The 11,120-nt window shown below is 39.5% G+C and overlaps 1 protein-coding gene across 3 annotated transcripts in view; it reads left to right on the forward strand.

Moving 5' to 3' along the window:
* The window catches only part of KLHL24 (kelch like family member 24), a 29,954-nt gene extending 20,528 nt beyond the window's left edge, over positions 1 to 9,426 (forward strand). The window contains exons 6-9 of one of the 3 annotated variants that reach the window (XR_012646841.1): positions 95 to 283; positions 2,002 to 2,138; positions 5,495 to 5,666; positions 6,492 to 9,426. Coding sequence is in view for 2 of the 3 variants with exons in the window: in XM_075004395.1 (XP_074860496.1) it covers positions 95 to 283; positions 2,002 to 2,138; positions 5,495 to 5,561 (393 nt within the window). In the remaining variant the exon portion in view is untranslated. Of the gene's footprint in view, positions 1 to 94; positions 284 to 2,001 lie in introns of all 3 variants that reach the window. The other 2 variants (XM_075004395.1, XM_075004396.1) reach the window with 2 other exon arrangements.
* The last annotated feature ends 1,694 nt before the right edge of the window (positions 9,427 to 11,120 follow it).

Raw genomic sequence — 11,120 nt, forward strand, 5'->3', positions numbered from 1 at the left:
CTTTGCATCAAACTTCTATATGGACTTTAGGTAATAAGTTTGATTTTTATTTACATGGGGTGTTAAAACTTTAAATGTGTTTACTTGTTTTCAGGTTCAATCATATGATCCTGATACTAATTCTTGGTTGCTCCGTGCAACTATCCCTATTGCAAAGAGATGCATAACAGCTGTATCTCTAAACAATCTAATCTATGTTGCGGGAGGGCTCACCAAGGCAATTTACTGCTACGATCCAGTTGAGGATTATTGGATGCATGTACAAAATACATTCAGCAGACAGGTAATAAACACTAACAATGCTTGGAAGCCTCTAAAAATGTATTTTATCTTCCTCGTATTAATAATGTGATATGAAATAAGTTTGATATTTTAAATTGCAACCTTCAGATTATTAGCTCTTACGTGACATTTATTAAGATGCAAATTTTGTCATGGGTACTTTTAGTAAAAGTCATGGAGTGGTTGCAGGCAAACAAAAATTCATGGAAGCCCTCAACCTTCCCCTGACTTTTACTAAAACTATATGGCAGCAGTGCTAATGGCTGGGCCTCTGCTGTAGCCTTGCTGCTGCTCCTCCGGTGGGGACTGACTGCTACTGCTCTATCCCTTGCCACTGCCCCAGTCCTGTGGGCTGACTCAACCACAAGGCAGCTGCTCCTCCTCTGGACCCAGACTTCGCCACTGCTCTGCTCCCGGACCAGACAACACTGCTGCTCTCCCTCTCCAGCTTAGACTCTACCCCAGTCTCTGCTCCTGTCCTGGGAAATGCCCTGGCTGCTGCTCCAACTCTGGTGGTGCTCCTGCAGCAAGGCCAGGGAACTGCTTTGCTCCCCTCTGCTCTGGTGACCACTGAAGCCAAAGAAGTCATGGAGGTCTGTTCAAGTCACAGAATCCATTACCTCTGTGACAAAATCATATCTTTACTCTCCTATATGTAGACATTCAAAAACAGAGAAACATCTAAAAATAACTTTTCAGGTGAGCGCCAGTGTGCTAATATGAGCAGTCTATTTATGAGAAAATTATCACTATTCCAATTTAACACATCCAAAATATGGATTTCTGCTAAATTCCTTTGGATTCGTTTGTTTAATCACATTATTTGATTGAACGTAATTAAAGTCTTTAGACAATATTGTAGGAAAATGTTTTAAACACAGTATGAAATTGGTCAGTGTAGAATGAAAAACGGCAGAAAGCAGAGTTCTATACGAATGTGTGAAGTAAGCCCTGGTAAGCAGAATTTCAGTGACATGGGCGTTCCCATGGTATGCTATTTGTATGTCATCCGATAGCAATAAATTTCACTTTGTATGTTGTTTTTAAAAAAAATTGCTAATACAATACTATGAAATTAAAAATTTTGCCCTAAAAGATATTTAGTCCTACCCTGTCCCCTCATTTTCTATCTTTTCCTCTTACAATTTTCTGGGTAGTGTTTTCATTATGACTCCCTCTCCTTTAGGAAAAAATAACTCAGAGCCTCCCTTTTTTCCACTAGCACACATCTCCTTTCTTTGTTATTTATTCTGTGCCTTGCTCTGTCTTCCTTCCCCTTTCTCTAACCACTACTTGTTACCTTCTTTTGTTCTCTTAACCTCCCTCTCCATATTCCATTCTATATTTGTTGCATTTAGTCATTCCACTTTTCTCTCTTCTAGAAAACTCTCTTCATCATCTCAGCTGCTTAATTGTACAGTTCCCAAACACTGGATCGACAGGTTCTGAAAAAGCTATGCTTAGCTGCTTTAACCCGTAGAGAGCCTTATGCTGGAGTAGCCCAAGTCTTCAGGATTATTATGCCGCTAGGATTAGCATGTCCCAGGGTTGACCCAGAGGAGCAATATTCTGTTTTCTCCAGTGGTAGTACCAGAAGGAAATAGTACAGCTCTGAACTATCTCTTTTTGATGGTCAAAATCTTGCACCATCTCGCCAACCTTGAATAGGGCTTGGATTTGGTATATATTAATTCATTTGTTTGTATATTTGACAAACAGGAAAACTGTGGCATGTCTGTATGTAATGGCAAAATCTATATACTTGGTGGAAGACGAGAAAACGGAGAAGCCACAGACACCATTCTTTGTTATGACCCTGCAACAGGCATCATCACAGGAGTAGCAGCCATGCCCAGGCCAGTATCATATCATGGCTGTGTGACTATTCACAGATACAATGAAAAAGGCTTTAAACTGTAAAGAAGGGAAATCATATGAATAGCTGCAGTGCCCTGATACAAGACAGGATTTCAGAGATTCCTAACGTGGGAAACTGACTTTTCCCTCCATGCCATATGAAACTAAACAACCATGTGCCTTTTAAAACAAACTGTTTTCAATTAATTCAAATGTAAAAAAAAAAAAAAAAAAAAAAAAAAAAAATCTACAAACATATCCAATAACTATTGTTCAGTCATTTCTGGTGCAATAACGGTGAACTCATATTATTTACACTGTTTCCACCTCCTTGTGATTGGCAATTAAGATCTTGGATGTTGTGTAGGGAATCTGCCTTCAGAAGTAGTTTTGCCTAGATCTTAAGGATTATCTGTATTATTTTTTTCAACTATTTCAGTGTCTAGTAGTTGAAAACATTTAACCAAGTCAACCTACAAAAATATGTTGGTTTAAAAGAGTACATATCATTCTGATTAACGTCATGATGCAGTGATGTTGTAGCCGTACAGATCCTAGGATATTAGAGAGACTGGGTGGGTGCAGGTGGTAGACTCTAGTGGGTAAACTTCTGTTGGTGAGAGCAACAAGATTTTGAGATTACACAGAGCTGAAGAAGAGCTCTGTAGAAGCTTGAAAACTTGTTTCTCTTACTATGGGAAGTTGGTCCAGTAGAAGATATTCCATTACCTCTTATCTCACAGGCCTGATCTTTTACCAGAAGATTAATATCTTTGAGATATAATTTTCCTCTGAAAATGGACAGGGGAATACACTGGTGTCATGGTTGTTCACTGAGCTACTGCAAAAAGTTGCAGTAACTATATTTTTTGTAGTATCAGACCTAACATTTCACTGTGGACCTTACTCACAGTGTTGCCAGTTATTGATTAGAAGCCCTACAAATATGGGACTGTGTCTGCATTTGGAAAAATAATGACCCTACAGCATAGGCACACTGTGAAGTGGTTTTCTATCCCAGTTCTGACCACCTTGAATTGTAAAGCTGACATCTGCTAATTCCTGGTATCATTCTTTGCTAACTGTGATGTATCATCCATAATTCTACTGCATAAATAGAGATCCACTGGTCAAGGAGATCTTCTAATTCTATTAATACCATAATGTAAATTCTCCATTGGTAGAAAGGGCTAAGGACCACAGGCCTAACTCTGCTGTTTGAGTTGATTGTTCAGTACCTCATTATGCAAAGTTTCAGGATATCTACCAGCTCTGCTTCTACAGATTTCTGGAGACAGTCACTTTTTTTTCAGTGCTGTTGAGCTGTAAATCACACAGGGGACATGTGTAGAACTGACAATTCACCCGTCTCCCCAAAATGCTATAGAGGGAGTTGTCCATTTAGCTATGTGACTCTGTAAGGTCACAAATTGAATGGCTTCATTTTGGCCCACTGGTTATCAGTGAAGCTGAAAATCTTGAGGAATATGTTTCTCCCATTCCTGTTTTGATCTCTGAAACAGGACATCTTGCACCCAATATACACTTGTACAGTTGGGGCACAAATTCATGACACTGTACATAGAACTTCAGAGTTTGCATGAGGAAGGGATGCTTGCTCCATACATCAGTGTCCTACCAGAAAGCATGGAGTGACATCATATCCTCTATCCTATTAAGCCTGTCCATACCATGAAGATAGCTGCCAGCAAGGAAAGCAGTCAGTACTGATGCAGATGAACACAAAGGGCCTCTTCAAGGACAATTGTAGCAGACCCAGGAGTTTTATTGGTACTGAAGCCCTTGTTTAGTCTGTAGGGAAAAACAGCAAACTGCATGTCTGGAACATAATCTGTTCCCCTTGGAATTTCTTCTCCATCTCCTGCCCAGAAGTTTTTCTATAAAGTGGGCATTCTGGCTGTTGGTGTGGATATGATGCCTTTAGGCTATGTCTACACTTACCCCGTTCTTTGAAAGGGGCAGAGTAATCAGGCTGATGGGAGATTACTAATGAAGTGCTGCGGTGAATATGCAGCACTTCATTAGGCTAAGACTCCCCCCGTGGAAACTTCAAAGTGCCAGCATGCTATGTAGCCGCGGTACTTTGAAGTGTCTTCACTCCCTAAAGGAGAGTTGGCATGCTGGCACTTTGAAGTTTGACACTTCAAAGTTGCTGTGGGGGAGAGTTAGCTGAATGAAGTTCTGCATATTCATCGCAGCATTTTATTAGTAATCTCCCATCAGCCTGATTACTATGCCCCCTTCAGACTTGGCCTTAGAGAGTCATTATTTTCACTACAGAGTAATGGTGACTTTGTAAAGAAGCTTTGAGCATTAACTGTACATTCTCCCCCAGTTTATTTGTAACCTCAGGAATGTATGCAGATTTTAATTTCTAGCTAAATTCCAAACATTGACAGTGTATATTAGATATATGCAAAATAAAAACATATGCATATTACTGAGGTAGCTAGCAAATCAGTCCCGGAGTGTGTACACCCAACTGGGAAGAAATGGAGTAAGAGAAGTGAATCAGATAAATTAATTCTTTTCTGGATTTCTTGGGCCTCTGTTCACCAAACCTGACTTTGAAAATGTAATTCCAGCACCTGCGAATAAGGTCCATAGAGATCAGTGATAGTTGCACAGTACCTGTATATAGTAACATGGTCACTAGCTTGTGCCATTATGGTAAGTGAAAATGTAATTATGGAAGGAGCACCTAATTTCTAATAAGATGCTAATTTCCATTTTTCCCTGACTTCCTTCCCTTTTGTATTAATATATTTAATGTTGATCCTTATAGTAAGCTGTTCTGAATTGTTTTTTATAGATATATAATGTCATTTGTGTGATGGTTATTTTTGATTTTTGTTCACAAGATTCTGTGCCTATTTGTAAATACATTGCTTTCTGTGTGTCTGAAAAGTTGGTTTATAGTCTTGAATGTCGTCTTTTCTATGTTAACTATTTACGTGTATCTTGTTACTGTTACATATTAATTTTGAAAGTAGCTGTTTACTGTACCAGTAAATGCTGACATTTAGCTGTAGAAGAAGCATTTTTGCATGCAGTTCATTAGATCCTGTACCAGTAATGGAAGCGTTTGTGTTCAATATAGCCTAAGTTGTAGACATTATTTACACAGCCATTTCTTTTAAAGAGAATGGTCAATGTTTTGTATTTTTGACTCAGTACATATGGTTTGTTATCACACATGGTGTCAAAATAATATTTTTTAAATGTAGATGCAAACTACTTGTTATTGAAAGTGTAACATGTTCTAGAGCCATCTATTATGTGTGGAACCACTTTGCTGGTCTCTTATTCTTCAAGATATTTTATTTCGGGACAGATGGAGTAAAAGACTTAAGACTTCCACAGTGATGCAACCCCATTTGTTTGGATCCTTTGTGCCCTGATTCCTTGAGGGAAAATATACTGGAGGGCTATTCATTGTAATCAAAAGATGTTCATGATGAAACGTCACAATCTGTGCAAGCTCCCAAGGAATGAGATCTGCTCAAGTATGTAATTTCAAAATAGCCATGTTTATGAAGCAGAGTAAAATGTTTTCTATTTGTTGCATCCATCTAAGAACTCACTGTTAAGATTTACCTAATAGTTAACAGAGAAAAGTAATTTCCTTAATTATCATAGCTTTAAAAGAAAGTGAATGTTTTCCTTCTGAGTTTTGATGTTCATAAGCTTTGTCATGCCACTCTTTTTGGAATCCTAGCATTGCTGAAAAAAATTAGTACTTGCTTGCAACTCATCTGTCCACGGTACCATCTGAGCATTTTGAGTAGTGCATCCTAGGCTCCGTCTACACTTGGGCAAAACTTCGAAATGGCTATGATAATGGCCGCAGCACTTTGAACATGCCACGTTTTGCTCGCGCGTGGCTCATCTACATGGGGATCCTTTCAACAAGGACCCCCATGTAGACGAGCCGCACATGAACAAAATGCGACACTTTTGAAGTGCTGCAGCTGGCAGCCTGCTTGTGAGCCTCTGTATATTCATTTCAGCACCTCATTAGTGTTCTCCGATTTTGGCCATTAGCACGGCCATTTCAGAATTTTTGCCCAAGTGTAGACACGGCCCTAGAGAGATTCATACAACCTTTTGCTTTTTATACACACAGTGCATGCCATAAGTTTTAAAGACATCAGTATATTATATTTGCTTTAGTAGCTACTCATTTTCCAGTTGATTCCCTCAAACTCCATAGGCCGTCAGAGTAGGCTGAGCTTGTGGGACATTTTCCATTTGTACCATTGGATAGCTCAACTTGCATTGTACATATCCTGTATGCTCCAAGGATTAAGCACTCTTTTCCCTCTGAACAGTGAGAGGCTGATGATGGACGAAAATGAAGTGTTCACCTTCACAGAGGAGTAGTTCAAAGAGGAAACTTTGGACTTCTGTGCTACAGGCAGGATGCACTGATGATTGTGAGCTATTTGGTAGACAGACTGAGCTTATCTTGTGTGATTAGTCAGGTTCTTCGAGTAGTGTCCCTGTGGGTGCTCCACTGTAGGTGTATGTGTGCCCCTGTGCCTCTAATGAGATTTTGGGTAGCAGTGTCCATTGAGTCCTGCTTATGCTTTCCCTCCTTCATTTAACAGTCTGGCATGGAGCCAAATATTTATATTCACATCTGGGCATACAAGTTGCTTTTAGTGGTTTTTGTTTTGTTTTTACACAGTGTACATTTCAAGTAGCCTCAGTAAAAATTCTCTGCAATTTTAGCTTTTTCTGAATGTCTAGCTACAATCAACATGATTACAAAAATAGTAGTGCACCTTCGATTGTCCGTGCAGTTCAGATATGCCAACAACAAGGTTTCTCAATGCACTGACAATGCATAGAAGCAGTTTTTGATAACTGATGTTATGTACAAGAGTCCAGGTAACCTACAGTGTGTGTATCCTCAGATAACATTACCTTAAAATTTGATTTACAAAAATCTCCTTATCATATCATAATGCTTCAGTCAATATCTTTAATTATTTGTGTGTATGTATTATGTGTGTGATTAAATTTTTTGCTTATTTTGTGCTAGTGTTCATGACCATCTTTTACAAAAATGATAAAGCAACTGTTTGCAGCATGTAGGTAGCTGTACTTATGTAATGATGGCAGGTGTGTAATTGCAGCTTCTTTTGTACCTCTGGTTGCAAACTAAAAACGTGTTTAATGTTGCCAAAATTTTTGTGCCTTGCACTCAATAATATGTCATCTAATTTCTATGGCTACATCTACACTAGAAGCATCTGCCTACAGAAGTTACTGTCAGAAGAGATGTTCCAACAAAACTTCTGTCAACAGATGGTGTGTACACATTAAAGCAGATTGACCTTGTGATCTGCTCTGTCAACAGAAGGGCCTTCTGGAGCATCTACATGGCTTTTTTGTTGAGTTTGTTGACAAAACGCATATTGTGTGTAGATGATCCATGAGTTTTGTTGACAAAACCCCAGTTTTATCTACAAAACTCTCTAGCGTAGACGTAGTGAGTTTGTATTGCTTTTGTTGAATCTTTTATAAAGGTCATGTTTTCTGCACCGAACAGTAATGTCCTTATCAATAACAACAATCTCTACATTTATTAATTTAAAGCACAATTAAATCAATTCATGCAGAATATGTAACGTTTTTTAAAGCGATATATGATATAATTGATGGGGGGATGTAATTGTCTGCTTTCTCAATTCTCTGTTTCTAGAATATCCCCTTGTGAAAAGGAAACTGTAATGTTGCTGTTTTAGCCAATTATTTGTAGTATGCACTGTGCATCTCTAGTTTTTGTTAGTATCCTGGTTTAGGACATTGCCTTGGCTGTCAGAAATATCTTATTTAGGGCAACACATTGTCCCCCAACCCCAGTACATCATCATCATCATCATTGGGCTCAGCGCCCGTTGGTGTCTGATGCCTCTCTCACTATTTCTTTCCATCTTTCCCTATCCAGTGCAGAGTGGCTTAGTTTCTACTATATCATCTGTCCATTCTCTGTGGGGGTCTGCCTCTCCTATTCGAACCATCCATTATGCCTAATACTAGAGTTTTGATTTTTCATTCATCGTTCATTCTGCAAATATGTCCAAATCGTTGTAGCTTCCGTTTTATAACCTTCTGCGGCAGGTTCTCTTTCAGCTGTATCTTCCTATATAATTCCTCATTGGTGACCTTCTGCATCTATCCTATTCTCAGAATCTTTCTATAACAATGCCTTTCGAATGCCAATATTCTTCTTTTTGAATCTTTTGTTATCACCCATGTGTCACATCCATACAACATGCTGCTGAATACACACCTTTTCCAGATGCCCAGCTTCGTTCTTAAGCTAATTGCTTTGCTTTTCCAGATCTTATCCATTGCCTTCAAACTCGCTCGTTTTCGCTGTTTCCTTCTTACAGTCTAGATCATACGTTATGTTGCTTCCCAGATATGTGAACTTCTCTATATTTTCTAGTTCAATACCATTGACACTGATTTTCCTTCCTATTTCCTTATTTCCAAATACCATTGTTTTTATCTATGTTCCTAATCAGTCCGTACCGCTTCCCTTCTTCGTTTAACACCCGCGCCGTTTTCGCTAGCTTCTCCTCATCTTCCTCAATGATAACTATATCATCCATGAACCCCAGTATATAGGAACAAACAACTGTATAATCCAGCAGGGCAATAAATGAGACCAAGAGACTTGAATAGCATGTATTGGTATCCATTTTGCATGGGTGAGCATTTTCCTTTCAGTGCACACCCATATAATAACCCATATAATAACTTTAAATCATGTTAATAGGTGTTATGTCTTCAGTGAAAAGGAATACACCCACTAACAACAGGCATGCTTTCCTCACCTGGGATTGTTTAGCTTTTTTCTTTTTTGGAAGCAGGTGGTTGTTAGGTTTGGGGGCTTGGGTTGGATTTGCAGGGAGTGGGGCATTTTGGCCAGTTTTCTTATGTACAGAATATTCAAACATTTTGTTCCATTAAGAGCTAATGTCGTTTTCAGGAACAAATTGGTACAGCACAAATCAGATTTGAACAAAAGTGCAGACCACTTAACGTGTACCAGCTGAGTATTATCTTGCAGAAAGCCAGTTTTAGAGATCATCACTGTACATTGGCAATGGAAAAAAAGATGCCTGTTTTATTATGTAGCACAGAATTTTAGTAACATTGTACGTACTTGTTATATTTAAGGGTATTTCTTGGATAATCCTTTTTTAAAAATTTAAGTTCAGTGTATCTAATAAACACTTGTCTTTTGAATATTGCTTTGTGCGTTGTTCTTAACCCAATGAAGAAAGCGCAGGTGGGGCTTGGCTAGGGAGGGAAGAAACTGCAGATCTCACTGGTAGAATTTATCTCAAATTTGTTCAGTACAGCAGTGTGCACCTGTGACCCATGGGCCACGAGACCCACTGGGAATCCATCTGCAGCCTAAAGACCTCTTGTCTGCCCCCTCCCTACCCTGCCTGTCGCACACTGGGGTGCTGGAGCTCTGCATTTTTTACTCCTCACCCTCCCTCCCAGCAATTTCAAAGTGGCATTAATGGCTGGTTCAGACTCTGTCCCCACTTGTCCACCCCCCCCACAAGAGCTAAACACCACAAATGAGCTGTTTCACCCCACTGAGATGGAGAGCCACTCATGTAACCCACTGACTCGTAGTTGCCCATTGCTTGTTTAGTGTGATGGTCAACCATCTCTGAGTCCCTCCTCTTTTCAGTCTCCCTAGCAGGATGACTTTCCTTGCAGTACTTGGCCTCTCTCTCACTCACTCACACACACACGTAAAAGGGAGTGAGCAAAGAAAAGTCAGTGCAGCTCCATACCCCATCTGCTCAGAGACCAGGGTGCAAACGCAAATGACGCCCTGTGCCTTTGTGAGTAAGAGGAGCTCTGAGGCTTAGCCCTCATCTGCAAATGGGAGATACTGCCTTAAGAATGACTGATTCCAGGAGGATGCAGATTATATTACTAACGTTGAACTAAGGTACAACAAGGAAAAGATACCTCTCTGTTACTAAGGAAAACATAGTTACTCTCTTCTATTACACAAGAACTAGGGGTCATGAAATTAAATTAATAGGTAGCAGCTTTATAGACAGAAGTATTTTCTTCGTGCAACACACAGTCAACCTATGGGATTCCTTGCCAGAGGATGCTGTGAAGACGAGCACTCTAACAGAATTCCAGAAACAGCTAGATAAATTCATGGAGGTTAGGTCCATCAATGGCTATTGGCCAGGATGGGTAGGAATGGTATCCCTGGCCTTGGTTTGTTAGATGCCGGATATAGATGAAAGGAGAGGGATCACTTGGGCTACGTCTACAATGGTGATCTTTCAAAAGAAATTCTTCCAGAAGATCTTTGCTGAAAAATCTTCTTTCGAAGAGTGCACGCATGAAAAATCAGATTGAAAGATCGATCCACTCTTTCTATAGAGAGCGTCCACACACCCATGAGCAGATAAAGGGCCTGATCCAAACTTACCTCAAAGAAAATTTAAATATTCTCATTTTTTTCTGTGGAGCTGAATCAGGCCCTCTAACAATGTGTGAGACTATTTTACCCTTCAGGTAAATAGCATATTGAAATAAATGTTTTGAAATGGGACTGTAAAGTTTGCCGTGTCAGCAGTCTAGCTGCCCCTTCTGTGTTTCACAATAGGGCCAAAGCATTTCCTGTATCATTTGTAAGGGCCAAATTAATTTTACTCAGACACTGAAAATGGGTTAAAACCTTCCAAAAATGAGTGAGCACTATGTTGGCCAAAGTAATCTTGTATGAAAGAGCAGACTACAAAGAAAGGAAAGTAAATATATCTTAAGGCATCTGGGAACTGCTCTGAGAATACCTTAAACCTTGAAAATGGCAGGCTCACAATATTAATAATTTCAACATGCACTGTATTTCCCCGTCCTTCTCCTGTAAGCAAAGAATAGGAATAGAATAAAAC

This window comes from Carettochelys insculpta, chromosome 10, assembly GCF_033958435.1.
Source record: "Carettochelys insculpta isolate YL-2023 chromosome 10, ASM3395843v1, whole genome shotgun sequence".
In the NCBI taxonomy this organism is placed as follows: domain Eukaryota; kingdom Metazoa; phylum Chordata; order Testudines; family Carettochelyidae; genus Carettochelys; species Carettochelys insculpta.